Source organism: Narcine bancroftii, chromosome 2 (genome assembly GCF_036971445.1).
Source record: "Narcine bancroftii isolate sNarBan1 chromosome 2, sNarBan1.hap1, whole genome shotgun sequence".
Classification (NCBI taxonomy): Eukaryota; Metazoa; Chordata; class Chondrichthyes; order Torpediniformes; family Narcinidae; genus Narcine; species Narcine bancroftii.
This window is the reverse complement of record NC_091470.1, coordinates 247491384-247511493: the sequence shown is the minus strand read 5'-3', so window position 1 is coordinate 247511493 and position 20110 is coordinate 247491384. Positions and strand designations below refer to the sequence as shown.

Genomic DNA, 20110 nt, shown 5'->3' with positions numbered 1-20110 from the left:
GAATGCAATACTCCACATTAATCAGGGATTAGTTATGCATTCAAAATTAGATCTATAGATCTTAAGAAATTTTGATCACCAGTGTTTAATCCATAAGGGATTACTAACAAGCAGTTGCACTTATTGACATATGTTCCATTCAAAGATCTCCAGTGGAACTGAATATAGGTTCAAGAATACAGCAGAAGGCCAGCACTCTTGCACACATTCAGCACCAGTAACCAAAGACAATTTTCTCCAACAAATTCAATTCTATCCTGGAAGACTCAGCTTGTATTGATAACTGCCTGAACTTTACAACTTTAAAGGATTCATGATGACTCATTCTGTCCAGTGAACTTAGTTTTGCCATTCTGAATAACACCCAAGCTCATAATACCTTCAGGAATGAAAAAAAAATACAAAATGAACTGCTGGTCTGGACACAGCATGCATGTGCTTGGCAGAGAAGCTCACATGACTGAATGCCTCCAAGTCAGAATCCCATCAGTTGGGCCCACAGGACTGCTGGTCACATTACAAAGCACCTTATAAGAGTTTTTTTTTAATCAGTTCAAAATTCAATCTATGCAAATGAAACCAGTCGGAGTTGGTTTCTTAACTCGTCCAGTAGCAAAACTGAGAATTCCTATCTTTTCCAGCCGCACAAATAAAAACACTAGGAATATTGCATGAGTGACTGAAGAACCCCAATGAGAACATCTCAGCAGGTTTCAGCTGGCACTCCCGTGATATAAAAGGGGATCATGGCCACATCTTACTTACAACTGCTTTTGTGTGAATCTGTTGCATGCAAATTGGGTCCTGCAACTCATATATCAAAAAAAAGTGATATTTCAAAAATAGCCATCAGACTGACAAGTACAGAAAATAATTAAAAAGCTTTTATTGCAAGAAGTATGGAATTTGAATAGAGGAAAGGTCTAATACAGCCCTTAAAGAGCACTGGTGAGACCTCATCTAGAGCAGCCATTCTCAATGGGGGCTACACAATACCCCTGAGGGCCACAACACATTTAAGAGGGGCTACAGACTGAAATATATTTTTTGATTTTTTTTATGTAGTTGATAGGAGAGAAGTACAAAAGAAACCTACAACTAGGGGGCCATAGCCAAAAAAAAAGTTGCAAATGACTGATATAAGTTTGGCATACAATTGCGGTCTCTACATTTCATGAATGAGAATCCTGCTTAGAAGATTCTCTTAATTGATTCCCGGGATAAAGGGCATCATGTATTTAGAAAGATTAACTAAAGTTCCACAGTTTGCATTGTTTTGTAAATTTACAAAACCCCTATTTGAGTATTGTGTACGGTAGTGGTTCCTACACTATATGAAGGATGTAGCTGCTCTAAAAAGAATACTGTATACAGAGGAGAATGATCAGGGTTGTCCAGGAGGCTGCCCAAGTTGACCAGATTGACCAGGGTGCTGCCCAAGTTGGAGGAATTCAGAATCAGAATTTATTGTCATGAACAAGTCACAAAATTTGTTTTGTGGCAGCATCACACTGGAAACATTCATATAAACCACTTTACAACAATAAATAAAAATAGCTCATGAAAAGTCAAAGTAAGGCAGTTTCTTTAGTTCACTGATCATTCAGAAATCTGATAGCAGCAGGGAAGAAGCTGTCCTTGTGCCACTGAATGCTCCTCTTTAGGCTCCTGTACCTTTCTCCCCCCACTGGCAGCAGAGTGAAGAGGGCATGGCCTGGGTAGTGGGGGTCCGTGAGGATAGATCTGGTGTTTTTTTTGGCCTGAGTGTTGGCACCTCCTCACCAGACAGTGATGCAACCAGCCAGAATGCTCTCCATAGTACACCTGCAAAGGTTTTCAAGAGTCTTCGGTGACATACCCAATTTCCTCAGACTCCTCACAAAGTATAGCTGCTGGCGACCCTTCTTAGTGATTGCATCGATGTGGAGGCTCCATGACAGATCCTTGGAGATGATGACACCCAGGAATTTTAAAATATGGAGAGACAATAGATGAAGTTATGGAGAGACATTAGATAGGCCGTTTAATTTCCATGGAGTAAAGGAATCCTCTTATAATCTGTGATAAAAGGTACATAACATTGTAAGAAGCCTCAATAGGATATAAAGTCGGAATCTTTTACCCATGATAGAGGTATCAAAAACCAGAGAGCATTGGTTTAAGAGGAGAGGAATGAATTTTATGAATTTTGGAGAAAAAATATATTTATCAGAGACGTTAGATGATATTGAGAATGCTGCCAGAGGAGGTGGTGGAAGTAGATAGAATCACTAAAGAGACATTTAAGAGAAATTTAGACAGACAATAGGCCAGGCTGAGAGGCCAAATGGATTGTACAAATGGATGGCATGGATGTAATAGGCCAAAGGGCTAGTTTCTGAGCTATACAACTCTAAGATTCAGATGATAAAACAAGTTCATCCTGTATGCAATGGAGTTTTGAGGAATGAGGTGATCTTATTGAAATGTACGATTCATAATTTATGTTGCAATATAATGTTGCTTAGAAGATGTTTCTTTAGTAGGGCTAAAGCAACAGGGAGCATAATTTCAGAATACAGGTTGTCCCCAGGTTACAACAGGTTTCCATTCCTGAGAACTGTTCATAAATCAGAAATTCACAAAAATTGCACATGGGAGAGGATCACGGAAACAGCTGTAATAGAAGAGAGAGCAAGTACAAGAAGAGCGTCTGTCAGGCGACCTCACTGACTCAGTGAGTGAGAGAGTGATTTACTCAGCATTCCCCACCTCTGCTTGGCTTGACCGAGCCCCCAACTGTTACTACTTGCAGCTCCCAGGGTGGGAGTGAAGAGGGCAAAAATTCCCTGTTCCGACTAGTAGAAGATGCCTGCAGGCAGAAGATCCATCTCCAACCATCCTGCCAGTAACCTAAACACTCGTTCATACGTAGGGGGAGTCCAGTCCATAGTTTCGCATTTCTCTCAGAAGAGTTTATAATAGGTTGCCTATTTGTGATGTACGAGAGGTGGAATTACATTACTCCAGCATTCCAAATCACCTGAATTTTCTACCCTAGAAAGCATGGAGTCATGAAGAGAACTGCCCCAAACACAATAGGATGACTAGCCTTTTTTTTTTTGCTGTAATTATTCTATATTTAAGGCAGAAATCAACAGAACATTTAAACTACAAATTGTGGATTGGTGCAGGGAGAGTTCACAAGAGAATTGCTGTAGCCAAAATGATCCAATTAAACGGTGAAGCAACTTTAAGTGGCTGACTCCTGCTCCTGCTCCATGTATTCTTTTCCCTCGCCATAGATGCTGCCTGACAAGCATCTACATGTAACAAAACATTATATTTTAATAAATCTTTTCACACTCGTGTTCCATACACTCTGTAATTAGCTTTGTAATGCTAATTTTTGAGTTCCCCTTCAGATAGTAATTGGTGTCTGGATTACAGGTCTGTTCAAGTATGCAGATATCAGTAAACTGGGAAAAGCTACACAATTAAACTAAACTGTAATAAAAGAGAAAATAGTAAAGCAAAATGTCCACCAGGCTTTTGAAGATCAATATAAGCATTTAGAAATACTAGACAATTATCCATAGAAATGTCTGGTTTTGTCCCAAACAAAATAACAACCTAAAAGTTGATGAACCCAGGAATTATTTTAACATTTTGTAACTGAAAATAATAGATTTCTGTTGGTATTAAAAGTTAAGGAATCCCAACAAGCAGCTGAAATTGTGACACAGCTGGACCACAACTTTACTAAATAGAACAGGCTTGTTCAGCTTTGCCTCCACGTTTCTACATTGGAAAGAGCAATCACAACCAAGGAGAACCAAAACAACAAGTTATATGCCACCAAATATCAAGGCATTGGACTGTTATTATTGAAAACCAACAGAACTGCAACATTACTGCTTGTCACACCTCACAACTATATCATGCCTCGGCATCCCAGGTTGTTCTGTACAGATACATTTTGGAGCTCCCAGTTATCTCAGCTCGACATTGTTTTGCTGGAAAGCATTGCTTGGTAATATGGTACGAAAACTTTGATGGGAAATGAATTATGTCCTTTGATACTGCCCATTTCATGAAAACCTCAGTGTTGGAACAGTTCAGAAGAAGTAAGTGACTTAAACCATTGAAGATTTAAATAATGCAATGCATTTCATGCCCAGCCTGGTGCCAGATTCCAATGAAGTTGTTAATGCATGTAATGATTAAGTGTAACTCAAATACTAACTGTGTTGTTGAAAACATGACAGGCAATAATTTGGTCTATTATATTCTAGCATTTAATTGCCTAGTTCAGACATTCTTTGACACATTATGAAGCAATGATTTACAATTATTCAAGCTGCAAAGGTCAGAAAGTGACATTATAATCATCTTCAAAGAGATCCCCTCACATCCACAAAACAAGGTAATGCAACTAACAACAATTTTACTAGAGTAGTAACTGTTTACAGCTGTGTTTTAACCACAGCATGACAGTCATAAGTAACATAAGAGAAAAATATACATTAACTTGCTTCATTCTCAGGTATGTTACCTTTTTTCAGTACATTCACAGCAAATGTAGAGTACTATTAACAACTACAGTAAAAATAATTAATATTCATTCAATATACTATAAATTTACCAATTCTTCTTCAACACTATTTAGTTCAGAGCAATCTCCTAAAGGAACATAGCCATTGTGACAAAGTGTTTGCCCTGGATTGCTGCTTTTGTGTGCAGAACTAATGTTGCTGAAAGATCACTTCACCCTTTAAAATCCTGAAAAGAATATGGTAATGAAGGAATGCAGCATGAGCTGCTTATGTTGAGGAACTAATGGGTCCATTGAGTATTCTCTAAATTATTTAGTCATTGGTGATAATGAATTGACATTGTCATAGAATTAATGTAAAATGTTGCATCATTTTAACCATCAAACTGATACCATGACTTAATTTACATATTCACTTAATGAATGCAAAGCCTCAACAAATGCTGAAGGGTCAATTCTTTGAGCATCAAAATATTTCCTGTTCTTTTTGTCTCTCTTGGAGGCTGACCAAGTTATCAGTGTTTTCAATTCCTAATCATTTTAACCTATCATCACATTTTAATCTTTACAGGTCAGAACATGCTGGTTTACCAATGTACATTTCACCCCCACCCACCTTTCCCTCAATATTTAACACTTAATAGTTGAGGCTATTGCAAACCAGCCTAAAAGGAAAGTCAATTTCCCTATTCTCATTCTGTAACGTATGCATATGTTAAGGCAAAGGAGGAAAAACCCAACACCCAACCCCAACCAACCAAGTTTCCCCTGCAACCGCTGCAACCGTGTCTGCCTGTCCCGCATCGGACTTGTCAGCCACAAACGAGCCTGCAGCTGACGTGGACATTTACCCCCTCCATAAATCTTCGTCCGCTAAGCCAAGCCAAAGAAGAAGAATGTTAAATAAAATTGCTGAAATTAAAACAACTTCAAGAATAAAGTTAAATAATTGCATGAGTCTTCGATATCATGGACACAGCAAAAATTGTAAATTGGGAAAATCAATACAAACTTTTACATCGGAACAGTGACGAGTAAAAATAGCCACCCAAAAACTCTGAATAGCTCATGCTATGTTTTTCCCTGATAAATAAATAAAACAATCCATCCTTTCTATTTTCTATAAAATACCATTGAAAGCAGCTGAATTGAACAACATTAATTATTCACACAGAGCAGACTTTTTTTTGAAAGAGAAAAGGGAAATTTATTACAAATGTTCTCAGTCACCTTTCAACAGGTACCCCTCAATCAAAACAACTTGATAAATGGCACTTTCTCCTTTAACTGTGTGTTAAATGAACACACTTCCAACTACTGTGGTATCTGTAACAGATTTTATTCCACAAATTGTTCAAAGCTTTGGTGCAAAGTTAACCAGATCTGGTGCAAAGTTTACCAGATCTGGTGCAAAGTTAACCAGATCTGGTGCAAAGTTAACCAGATCTGGTGCAAAGTTAACCAGATGATGAGCTACCTGGAATCTTCACAATAGTTATAGTTTTCACAAAGATCCAGGGCAGTTTCTATCCATCTGCCAACATCACAAAAGTCAACCTTCTGGTAACATTGCCATCTGTTCATTCAAGTTGTTTTCTGCTTTTCTTCCATTCCATTGTCCACATGAAACAACCACTGGACGATCGAAGTTGAAATTCACCGACTTCAGTTGTAGTGAAGATACGTTCAGCAGTGAATTAGGTAAAGAAACGTATGGTGACAAAATATTTACAAGGCTACTAAGAATGGACTGAGGTTGGAACTTGAGAATTTCTTTCAAAGGCATGGAAGCCAAATGACCTCCTGTGTTGTAACCATTATATGATTTACTGACTTTATAACACTGTGTGTTCCAAGAGGTTGTGCAACTTGCGACAGCACTGAATGTCTTTCTTTCTCTCCATTCTCGCTATTGCTGTTCCATTTTTTAAATTTACTTTTCTGATACGAAAAAGGATAAGTGAAATAATTAGATTTTCTCACTTTCTTTTATAAAGTGGGGACGCTGGTCATTGCCCACCTCCAATGCAACCAGTTGAATATGATCTATTTCTAAACATATTCTGGGTAATTTGAGAGTGGAGGAAGTGATTTGAAATGCAAAAACTATTTATTCATGAATTAAGAAATATTTAAATTTTTTTTATTTTTCACACTATGAACCATATTGACCAAAATACACATAAACATTTCCCTCTTCAATATACACAATGTCATTTTCTCCCTTTTTCCCCCCTCCTTTCCCTCCCACCCCCCTCCCCACCCACTAAATGTTCAACATATATGATACATTAAACCCATTAAAAATGTCATCACACAATGAAAATAAAAAAGAAAATTGTGTCATCTACTTTGACACACTGGGTCAGTTCATTTTGTCTTCTTCTCATTCTGTCATTTTAGGTGGTGGAGGTCCACGGTAGGACTTCTCTGTTGTGTTCCATGTACGGTTCCCAAATTTGTTTGAATACTGTGATGTTATTTCTTAAATTATATGGTTTTTTTCCAATGGAATACATTTATTCATTTCTATGTACCATTGCTGTATTCTCAGGCTATCTTCTGATTTCCAGGTTGACATAATACATTTTTTTGTTACAGCTAAGGCTATCATAATAAATCTTATTTTTGCTCCATCCAAGTTGAGGCCAAGTTCTTTACTTCTTATATTACTTAGAAGAAAGATCTCTGGATTTTTTGGTATGTTGCTTTTTGTGATTTTATTTAATACCTGATTTAGATCTTCCCAAAACTTTTCCACTTTCTCACATGCCCAAATTGCATGTACTGTTGTTCCCGTTTCCTTCTTACAGAGAAAACATCTATCTGATACTGTTGGGTCCCATTTATTTAACTTTTGGGAATTAAGAAATATTTAATAAAACATTTTTTTAAAATCGATGGACACCATGGCTCCAGTTCACGTCTGATTATTAAAGTATGATATTAGCAGTGAATCTTTCACCAAGTATAACTACTTTGGCTGTTATATTTCTGGAAAATTAGACTAAATCTAAAGCCATCCAATCATTTTGCCAATTCATCAAGGCATAATTTATAGAACTGGTCACATTAACATTGGTCACTAAGTCCCAAATTCTAACATCATTCACCACTCTAATTTCTAGATTGGTGCATGATTCATACACAAACCTTTCCCACCCAATTATTTTTCAATAATATTTTCCTAATTAACCTGATAACCAATGATTAAAGGTAAACATTCTTTCCTTTGTGAATGCACAACAAAAATGCTGACCTTTTATGCCAAATTGTGAGTGTTTAATTTTGGAATTTTGTAAAAAGAAACAGCAGGTTAAAGTCTGGGAAGCTGAAAAAAATGTAGTGTACTTCAAAACAAAAATGGTGTGCAAAGTTCCGAACTAAACCTGGATTTTTAACTAGTTCTCTGAAAGACAATGTACAAACGACAAAAGCATGGGTACTTCATCCATTACACTGCATGTATACTACAAAGTTTCTGATAATTATATAAACATTAATGTAAACATAATACAAACATTTTGTTAACATTACACAAGGTTATTTAATATGAAGCAAAAAAAAACATGGAATGTTCATTTTTTAAATTTCTGAGGATCTGTGTATTTGTGAGGCCCGATCGTTCAGCATGAGATCAGAAACTAGTGGGATAAAAATATCGATTCTTTATTGATTACTAATCATCACCAACATCTAAAGCCCAGGATGGGAGCCATTAGCATGAAGCCAGACAATCAAACTGCATGTACGTGCTTTTATTAAGTTTGCTTTTCATAAAGGAACCCTAAACCTGTAATCATCTGAATGGCTTACAGATGTGACATTAACACAAAAATGTGCTTGTTGAACCTACTCACCATTCATTATTCCATTTACAGCAGGCAATAAACAGACTCAAAACACGGTTTATAAATAAATCAACTAATTTTACAGCATTCTTTCTGTTGAATTTATCATGGGAATGTAATATACTATTTCCATCCCTTCAATTCAGTCATTGTTTATTTAGCTGAAAGTAGCTCAATCCACAGGACGTGAAGAGGTTCAAATCTAATGACCCATCTCTTACTAAAATGAAAAACTTTGTAAAATGTGTATTAATTTGATGACCACAAAGCTGACTGTCATAAAGCCCTTTTAAATAATCAGTTATTCAATGACTTCTACTGCAACCCTTCTCAAACAACATTTGATAGACTTTGTTCATCCATTTCAGAATCTTGTCCAATTTATCACCATCAACCATCAGCAAATCTTTAATCTATCTGCTGTTTCACAAGAACATTGTAAGTACTAAACCTAGCCAATTCAAACATGGACTGAAAGGAAACTTGTTTGTTAAAAATGGTCACATTAGATATAAAAATTAAAGGCTTTTCTGCATACAAACTGAAATGTAATAAAATTGTACAAGGCAGACAATATTTGATACAATAAATTTTAAAAATTGTAAGATGTATGCTAATTGGCAATCTATTGGTGCTGGGGTCAAGCACAATATACAATACAATATGGAGAAATTCAGCAAGTCACACAACATTCACAGGAAGTAAAAGATAACCATCGTTCCACTTTTTGAAATATTTTCAGAACTCTGGACTTTTGGTTTGGCCTCGAGAAAATACAATCCAACCACAGCCCTGCTGTTGAACATACAAGCATTGATGGTGTACTTACCCACACATGTGGCACTTGTATTCACGAACTCCTAGATGTCGCTTGACATGATTACGAGCATCTCCTAACTGTGCTGTTGCAAAGTTACAGAGTGTACATCGGAAAGGTTTCGATCCTAAAATTAAAAGGGAAAATAAAATGCATTTTTAAGTAAAATAACAAAATAAATAAACCAATCATAGTTAATTCATATATATCCCCTTAATTCTAGAGAATCTTAATTCAAAATTGATGAATTAGATGAGAGCTTTGTTTTCTGTTTTAGTGTACTTCCTGTTGATCTAGAGTCCACAAAAGAATGGTACAACAAAAAAAACTGGACATGGAGGGGAAGAATGATATGGGAAAGGAAAAATAGTTCAATAGTTAAGAAGTGATCCAAGGAAAGGGCTCTCATTGGATTGTGCTGCATTTGGGCTGAAAATTCCTTTCACAGCATCTAAATGCTTTCAAATGATGAAGGGAGCAATGAGCTTCAAGAATCCAAAATCACAACAGAGGTCTAAAGAGGCAGATGTCAAAGTGTTTCTTTTTATGATTAAATTAAAAGAATAATAAAATCTCATCAACTATTTCCTTGGCCATGATTCCTGACTTCAGTCGGACAGATAGATAGTGCAGTCAGCAATGACTGAAGAAACAGAGATATTCCTAATTAGAAGAATGCAATGAGGAATATTGTGAACTTAAGAAAGAGGAATCCAAGAAACATGTTCCATCTTCATGCATCCAATGTCAAAACACATGAAGGATAGCTTACTTTCAATCAGGTTGGCAAAGAGTGATCTTGGACAAAAGGAAAATGAAACTTTACCCTACCTCTAGCAATTTAGTGTTGAATAAATGTTGGCCATTAATTTTTTTTAAGAAACCAAGTCCAACATACTATTTTATTATTCTACAAAGAAGACATGTTTAAATAATCACAGATGTAGGAGATCTCTTTCCTTCATGTTATGTATTATGTTCTTTCTTCTATAATCCATACAAGCTCACTACAGTATCCCATTCTTAAAACATCTCTCCTTGACTAAGATCAAAACAGAAATCATGAATAATTTTGAAAATTTATGATATAATACACTAGAAGTCCGAAAATCTGGACTGCTGGGGGATTGGGATGTCCTGAATTTTTGGATTTTCTGGATTCTCTGCAGTACTCGAAAAATTCACATTTAAGGAGGAATAAAAAGAGATGAATGGGTTAATTTTGATAGTTTATTCATTAGTGAATACAGCATGCTTCATTTATCAAATTGAGCAGTTTTAAAGAAAAAAAAATCAACAAGCGTGGTCGCTTGTTGCCACTGTGCATCTGTGGTGCTTATGCATGCATGCACACAAAAGCCCACTAAATTTAAAAATGTTTGAGAGGTTTTGTACGGTCCGAACTCTAGGGTGGTCCAGATTTCTGCCATCTGGATTTTTGGACTTCTGCTGTACACAGGTACTTTGGAGAGTAAAGTATGCTACAAGAAGAATCCCAATGTACAAATAATTGCCACATAATAAGCACCAAACGGACCTTCAGTTTCACAATATAGAAAAAAACGTTAACCAGTTTTGACAAAATACCCACAAAAATCTCAGTGGAGATCATACATTTATACTAAACTCAATAGTTGTGCTAATTGAGATAAATTTCGCACTTAAATGTCTCGATGTAGGTCAGGACTCAGTGACTGCAACAGCAGGGGAAGAAAAATTGTACTGAAGTAGAAATGATTATTATAGTCTGTTATGCAGACAAAAGCAATTTTCAACACTGATCCCTGGAACAACCTTGTATGTTTGCAAAACTGCAAATTAGTACAAAATTAATAAAACTCTCATTTCTAGACATTGAAATTAGGTCAAAGTTTTCTAGATAAGTAGATAGACCATAATTTTGACTCTTCACCTTAGTTCATCAAAAAAATAAGAGGCTACGCTAATGTGAGAAAAGATTATACCTTTGGTATTTATAATAAGGTTATAGACCCATTTACAAAGAACATTATCAGGATATATATTATTGTCATCATGTTGTCACAGGGTCTGACTCATCCAACATAGAAAAAGTCCCTTCAGTTCATTGAATCCACACTGTCCACCAAGCACTTATTGACACTAATATCACACTCATTCCATTTTAGTTTCCCCACATTCAAATCAAATGTGTCCCCAACTCTAACTCTCAATTACATATTAACACAACTTATAATGGTTAATTAACCGACCAGTCCACATATCATTAGGATGTGGGAGGAAACTGGAGCATATAAGCAGCCTGACTTTCTGAGCATTTCCAGGATATCCCATCTCTATTTCCGATTTATTGCACCTGCAATGTTTTACTTTTGGAACCCATCAATCCATAATCTACAAACTGATTTCCAATCATGTTTCTGAGAAAATCTGCCTTGGTCACCTTCCATTTTAATGCAGGAGAAATAAAGGGGCAATATGCAAAAGTAGCATGGAATCTTTCAAAACAGACATGCATAGTTTCTGAAAAATAATAATGGATTTGATATCTCTACTACAAAATATTGTACTACTTGAAGGAGGTTTTGACTTTAAAAAAAATTGATAAATGATAGTTCTGTGCCCCATTTCTACTTAATATTGTGAAATATTAGGAAACCGTAAAAGGAGGGACATGCGGACTAGAAGGGCCAAATTGGCCTGTGTAATTGTTATATGGTTATATTACAAATACACTAACATGGTTTAAAAATGCAAATTTTGATAATTTTGGATAAGATCTTGACAAATAATGAATTTGATGATCAAATGATTATCAATTCTCTCCAACTTATCATCACAAATCATTCCTGTAACCTGTACTGGAAATGTCTTTGTCACCTGGTATTGTTATACAATAATAAGGCCTTTCATCAAGTGCAAATTAAGAGAGATGTGAACCAACAGGTTATTTACTTGACATGAAATGCATGGAGAACATTTAAAAAAAACATCTTTAATGAAGCAAGATACCCCTGCATCATTATCAAACAAAATTTAACACTGAAGCACACAAGAATATGCTGTGATACATGACCAAAGGCTTGGTCAAAGTAATAAGTTTTGAGAGGTATCTAAAATTGGAAAGGGTAGTGGCAAGGAGAGAGTTTAAGAAAATGCCAACTGAAGATAAGAATGACCAATGGTCAAGCAATAGAAATTGAGGAAGATTACAAGATCATAATTTTGGAGGATTTTATGGGAGCAGAGATGACAGAAGTATTTGACATGACATAATGAAAAGGGATTTGGACAGCAACAATTCAAAATATTAAATTGAAGCATTGCTAAAATGGGAGCCTGTGTAGATCACCAACACTGAATTGATGTGTGGGTGCTACACAATGCAAGTTAGCACTCAAGTGAACAGAATTTTGGATGACCTCAATTAAATGGAGTAAATGGAAGTTAAAACGACAAAGACTGACCACGAATTTATTGGAACAATCAAGTCTGAAGTGGAACCATATAATATTACAGCACAGAAAGAGGCCCTTAGGTCCATTTAGTTTGTGTTAAACTATTCTGCCCAAACACACCTGCACCCAGTCCATAGACTTCCATACCTCTCCCATCCATGTAACAATAAAAAAAAATTATTGAATGTCAAAATTGATCCTGCATTCACCTCTTCACCTGGCAGCTCATTCCACACTCCCACAACTCTCTGTGTGAAGACATCCCCCTCTAATGTTCACCTAAACTTTTCCCTTTTCACCTTTAAGCCATGTCCTCTGGTTTGTATCACACCTGACCTCAATGGAAAAAGCCCTACTTTCATTTACTCTTCCTATACCCTTCATAATTTTATATCCCTATATCAAATCTCCCCTCGTTCTTCTATGATCCAGGAAATAAAGTCCTAACCTGTTTAATCTTTCCCTGTATCCATACTCATCAGTTCCTGAAGTCCTGGCAACATCCTAATAATCTTCTATGGACTCTTTCAATCATATTGATATCTTTCCTGTCGTTGGGTTTGTTACCAAAACTGCACACAATATTACAAATTTGGCTTCATCAATGTCTTATACACCTTTACCTTAACATCCCAACTCTTATAGTTAATATTTTGATTTAAGGCCAATATCCCAAAAGCTCTCTTTACAACCCTATCTACCTGCAACACCACTTTCAAGGAATTATATATTTGTATTCCCAGATTCTTCTACCGTACTCCTCAGTGCCCTACCAGGTTTGTCTTTCCAAAATGCAACACCTCACACTGTCTTCTTTGAATTTCATATGCCATTTTTCAGCCCATTTTTTCAGCTGGTTCGGATCCCTTTGCAAGATTTAAAAGTCTCCTCACTGTCTCCACCTCCAAACTTTGTGTCATCTGCAAACTTGCTGATTCAATTTACCACATCATCATCCAGATAATTGAAATAAATGACAAGCAACAATGGTCCCAGCACTAACCCCTGAGGCACACCACTAGTCACAGGCCTCCCATTTGAGAAGCAATCATGCACCACCGTATCGCCAAAGTCAAATCCAATTTACTACCTCACTATGAATACTGAACGTCTGAACTGTCCTGACTTTCCACGTGGAACATTATCAAAGGCCTTACTAAAGTCCACATAGACAACATCCACAGCCTTTCCTTCATCAACATTTCTGTAACCTCCTCAAAAAAACTCAAAAATTGGTTAATCGTGACCCACCAGGCACAAAGCCATGTTGACTATCCCGAATCAGTTCCTGGCTATCCAAATAGTTATATATTTGATCTCTTAGGACACCGTCCAATAATTTACCTGCACTGATGTTAGACTCACTGGCTTATATTTTCATGGATTTACTTTTGGAGCCTTTTTTGAAGCAATCGAACAATGTGAGCTACATTCCAATCCTTCACCACCATACCTGTGGTCAAGGACATTTTAAATATTTCTACCAGGGCCCCTGCAATTTCTACACTGGCTTCCCTCAAGGTCTGAGGGAATATCTTGTCAGGCTTTGGGGCTTTCACCACAAATGAATTAAAAGAAGAGTTTATATTACAAAAGTGGAAATCAGCAGTTTTTGACGGTGGTGGTTGTTGTTAGTCAACCTGTCTTTCACGATGAACACCATCTTTGTAATTTCCTGTCACCTACATCAAGATCTGAAAGTATGCATTTAAAATTGTCTTGCTAAAACTCCTGTAGAAATACATTTCCAAGGTATTTGAACAAAATTTTCCTTGCATTTTGTTTTTCTGCCTTTTTGTTACACAATGATCCCTCATCCAGGAACAATTCAATTTCAATACTCTCTCAAACTCCTCCTGTCCCACCCTTTTCGTTAATGCCATCAACTCCCTTCAGTCCTGTAACCCTATGATTCCTGTGTTCCTCCAATTATGAACATCTCTGACTCCAGTCACTACATCAGTGGCAATCCATACCTTCAGCAGTCAAGTCCTACATTGTGGAATTCCTGCTCAAAGCCCTCTGCCTTCCAACTACTCTTCCCCTCTTTAAGCTAATCCCTAACATCTCTTTCTTTGGTCATCTTCAAATTTTCTTTTTCACAAGAACACAAGAAATAGGAATAGGAGGCCACTTGCCCCCTCAAGCCTGGCCCATCATTTTATATGATCATGGCTGATCTACCTGTCCTCACTTGCTTCTCAATGCCAATTAAGTGTCAAAAGTATTATCATGAGCTTTGTGTGTACTTTGAATTTAACTACACTTTTCTCTTACTGTACATGGCTGATAAATAATTAACGTTTCAATACGATGTACTAAGCTGACCAAACTATGAAAAATGATCACTGGCAAAAATATTTTATGAATATCTGATGGATTCTAAAAAGTGTTTTAATTTGGCATTTGTGGAAAGAAAATTATTTCAAACAATGATCATCAAAATATCTTCAAGATTCCTTTATACTGTGACAAATATGCTAAATTGTTAGTTTTCACACCATTATGAAAAGATGTCTGTTTCCTATCATACTATAATAATGTTAGCCTCCTATCAAAAATGTGCCTCTTTAACTAGACTTCTCAGCACGTGTACACTACTAAAATGATTGCACATCAACTCTACAGTATATAAAACTGTTTACAAAACCTATTACAGATAAGAATAAACTATACAATTACATTTTACTAATGACAATACTAATTATCCAGAAAGAAATGCTTCACAATTGTTTTAGTAATTTTAAGTGAATTTTTGATGTCCAATTATCGTGAGTTTGAGAAAACAAAATGGTGCAAAACATTTGACAAAAGGTAGGTTATTACAACTGTCATTGTACCAAATCAGTTCATACACTTCACTGAGCTGTTTGGTGCTTACTAAATTATCACTAAACAAATAAGGAATGTTCTTTAATTCCACTGTGGAATACCAGTCATGGTCCCCACCACCATCCAAGGTGCAACCTTTCTCCTTTCAATTTAAAAGCTGAATTGATAGGTCTTTCCAATTGTCCATTGCAAATTCCAGATCATTACAAAGTCATCAACTAACCATTATTGCAATGGTTTCAAAATGTGATTTTGACACATTCCTGAGATAAATAATACATTGGAAACACATGTCAGAACTGAAAAACCAAGGAAAGTGTAACATGGTCTGACAGAGAGATCTACTGAACATTTTAATTCAGTGGACATCTAGATGTGTTCCACCACCGTACTTCTTAAAGCTGATTGGGCTGCTGAGGGCTCCATGATTTTGTAATTCAAGGCAGGACAATTGCATTTGTAAGTTATGGTACAAAATTACATCAGAAAGCTAGAATTGAACTTTGCCATATTTTATGTGCCATCCTCAAAGCACTTTGAAGGCCAAGATAGCTTGGATGTTATTGTATCACTTAACTTCCAAAATACCTGACCAATTTGCACAAGTATAATCAATGAGTAAAGAGAATATTATTTTCATTTCTATACAGCATCGGAGAATTTATCTGGGCCATCAGCATTTGCGGGTTGACTACATTGAAGTCTATAAAATTATGAGAGGTATAGAGGTGGACAGTCAGAATCTTTCTCCCAGAGTAAAATGTCAAATACTAAAGGACATTCAGTTAAGGCAAAAGTGGGAAAGTTTAATGAAAATGTGCAGAGCAATTTCTATTTAAGCAGCGAGTGGTAGGTGCCTGTAATGGGCTATTAGGAGTATCATTTAAGAGGCTTCCAGATAGACAAATGAATATTCAGAGATGGAGAGATTTGGATCTTGTGCAGGGAAAAGAGATTTTGTTCAATTTGACACCATATTCACTGCAGACATCGTGGATTGAACAGCCTTTCTTTTCCTGTGCTGTGTACTGCTGTACTGTTCTTTTGCTACTTTTACAACCTTGGGATGTGCTCAAGCACTCTGAAGCCAAAGAAGCAGTTTTGAAGTAGAGTCCCTGTTGAACTATACCAGCCAATTTGCACATAACAAGTTCCCACACATAGCAAAGCAAGAAAGAGCAGATAGGTATTGGGGTAATGTTGGACAAGGGGTAAAAAAAAACAAGGTGACAACACCATGTTTGGTTGATGAGACATAGAAGAGGTAAGTTAATGTGTGTGTCTTTCTACATGTGATGCTTGTCTAGTTATTTGGCCATTTTCTGCCTTTGATAAGGTACAGCAATTTGGATTGGGACACGAGCCACAATGTTCAGTGAGAGGAAAGACCATAGAAAATGGCATGTTACTGTCTATGCAAGGATATGAATACATTTTCTCAATAAGGTTAAGCATAGATTAATATAGAGCAGAACAAGGCTTCTTAGCCCTTCTGGTCTGTGATGATTCTTGGTAAAATTAAATCCAATATAATCAGACAAATTCAAATCTGATGGAACACAACCATCGTCAACTTGAACCCAACCAAGGGCAATCCAAACCCACAAGACATTGGCCAAATCAAAACCAAGCCAGTCCAAGGGCTTCATCTTCCTGATACCCAACTGGAACTGAGTACAGGTCATTTCCTGCTTCGGTCAGGTAAGCCAGGCTCTGAATAAAGCACAAAGCATTTATTGATAAAGAGCCAACCTGGCTTGAGTCTGAAGTCCTATCAATATAGACAGTCCTGCTCGGTTCAGGTCAGACGGCCAGCTCCATTGTATAGCAACCCAATCATTTCTATTCCCAATGGCCCTGCCGAATCTAAAAGAATGAACACTCAGGAGACCAATATGGAAAGATTGATCATTCGCAATGGAGGCAGCAGAGGGGAGAGGAGCTTGGGAGAAAATAAAAAGCCATGGCTAATAACATAATCTATTATCTCACTATTACTTTAATCAGACGATTTTGAGACAACAACCTGCTGATAGAGAAACTATTTCTCCTGCTGATAAGAGGCAACTCTGAATTTTTTATGAGGGAAACTTTTTAAATAATTAATATTTCTTATTATACGTTTTCAACTTAAGAAGACAAGAGTTTTTATCAGTTTAAGGAAAGAGTACTGCACTAATAATGAATGTGCATCCTACACATTTTGTACCACTTAATGAAATATAATATTCTCATTTCTGTATTACTCAATCTTTTCAATGTTTGTAAGTAATTATAAAATTATGAAAGTGCCAAGAAGAATCAGTAATCCAAACAAGAAAATTAAAATAATGCAACAAAGGAAATTATAAATAGGTAGGTAAATAGATGATGTATTCGGATATCAGATTACATGCAGGGTCATAACTTCATGCATCATACTTTCTTGCTCTCTGCTCAACTCATGCCCTGTGGAAAAATAAGGTGAAAAGTTAATGATGATTCCACACCATGCCAAAGATGATGAGCATCTACACAACTGAATCCACTGTTGTGCTGTGAGAGTGCTCTGAAGCTAGGGCTATAATCACTAGATAGCCCAGTTCACTCCTCCATGCAAGTGAAGGAAAGAAGCCACTGATTTTCCCTAATGTCTAACAAGCAGGTTGCAGCATTCTGTAAATTACTGCAACAACACATTTAGACAACACCTTTAATGCAGTAAACCAGCCCAGAACATTAAATCAACATTTGACATGGAGCCACATGAAGGGATAATTAGGAAGGTGATCAAAAGCTTAGTGAAAAAGACAGATTAGGTAGAATGCTTTAAAAAAAAAGGAAAGAAGTTTGGGGCTGAATTCCAACCATTGGGTTCAATCCAGCTAAAGAAATAGTAGTATAGAGGAATAAAAATGGAGCAGGAGCAGCAGTTTTATTGATAGGAAAATAAAGTTATTCCTTAGTCAATGGTACAAGGAAATTGTACAATTGTACTCTGGATGGAATACCCAACCAAGTACTTAAACCTATGCTTACCAACTTGCCAATGTATTTATGGATATCACCAAAATCTCACCCAACCAGGGCTTGGTACCCACCTGTTTCAAACAGGCCTTAATCATACCAGTAACCAAGAAGAGTGTGATAACCTGCCTAAATGACTAACCAGTGGCACTCACATCCATAATGAAGTGTTTTGAGAGACTGGTATTGAAGCACACCAGCTCCTGTCTGAACAGTGACATAGATTTGTTTCAACTTGCCTACCACAGCAACAAGTCTATGGTAGATGACACCTTCCTGGCCCTACACAAAACCCTGGAATACCTAGACAGCAAGGATGCATACATCAGGATGCTCTTTATTGACTACAGTTCGACATACAACATCATCATCCCCTCAAAATCCAAAACCTGGGCCTCAACACCCCACTGTGTAATTGGACCCTGGATTTGCTCATCCTCAAAATTCAATCAGTGCAGATTGGCAAGAACATCTCCCCCACAATCTCAGTCAGCACAAATATCATCTACAAATTTGCTGAAAACAGCACAATAGTGGTATGTATGAAAAACGTCAACAAGTCAGCATACAGAAGGGAAATTCAAAACTTAGCTGAATGGTGTAGGAACAATAACATCTGATGCTTCTCATGTTAATAATCAAAATCAAGGAGCTGATTGTGGACTTTAGGAAGGGAAAACCAGAGGGGTACAATCCAGTGAGCATTGGGGGATCAAAACAGGAGAAGATGAGAAAATTTAAATTCCTGGTGTCACTATCTCAGAGGTCATTCCCTGGACCTAACTACTAATGTCATTGCAAAGAAATCAATCAGTGCCTCTACTACTTCCTCAGGACTTTGCGTAAATTCAAAACAGCAATTTTAACAAATGTGTCGTAGAAAGTGAGCTGACCAGCTGCACCAGAGCCTGGTATGGAGGTAGTGAACAGTACATCACAAGCAAAACTCTCCTCACCATTGAGAAAATCTACATGGAACACTGCCATCGGAGAGAAGCAGCAATCATCCAGGATGCACACAACTCAGGACATGGTCTATTCTCAATGTTCCCATCAGGAAAGACTTGTACCACCAGGTTTAGGAAGAGTTGCTACCCATCTACCATCCATAAACTACACTCAATCAGAGACTCATTTAAAGAAACCTACTTTGCACATTACTCTGGACAATAAAATGTTTTTGAAAGGTTTACTTCCCGAAAAGAAATTGGTGATTATGATAGACAACTTTAAGATGAACACAAAGATAATTTCAGATTTACAGCCTCACATAGGAAATGGGAGAAACATTAAATTAGCCTTTACTGAATTTAGCATGTTTAAACACACAACGACACATTGCATTAGTTCAACTGACCTAAAAATGTTTTGCCACTGATTTTCATTTGTACCTGATACTTCCCATGTCAGTGTCCAACAACTGTCAGCCAGCAATGATGGATACCAGTTTCCCTGATATCACTTTTCCGTGGTTGCAATGTCTTGGTGAAACCTTTCACCATGTTCATCACTTACTGCACCAAGATCAGCAGGGAAGAAGTCCAAATGTGAATGCTGAAAATGAATTTTCAATGACATGTTGCATTTGCAAGTGCATCAACATGCATTAAATCTATGTCAATGTAATCCACAG

The 20110-nt window shown here is 36.8% G+C and overlaps 1 protein-coding gene across 5 annotated transcripts in view; it reads right to left on the bottom strand.

Annotated features, from left to right (window-relative positions):
- znf407 (zinc finger protein 407) overlaps positions 1-20110 on the bottom strand; it is a 589445-nt gene that overhangs the window by 461157 nt on the left and 108178 nt on the right. For all 5 annotated transcript variants that reach the window (XR_011352118.1, XM_069920758.1, XM_069920760.1 and 2 more), the window contains one exon: positions 9215-9329. Coding sequence is in view for 4 of the 5 variants with exons in the window: in XM_069920758.1 (XP_069776859.1) it covers positions 9215-9329 (115 nt within the window). In the remaining variant the exon portion in view is untranslated. The remainder of the gene's footprint in view (positions 1-9214; positions 9330-20110) is intronic.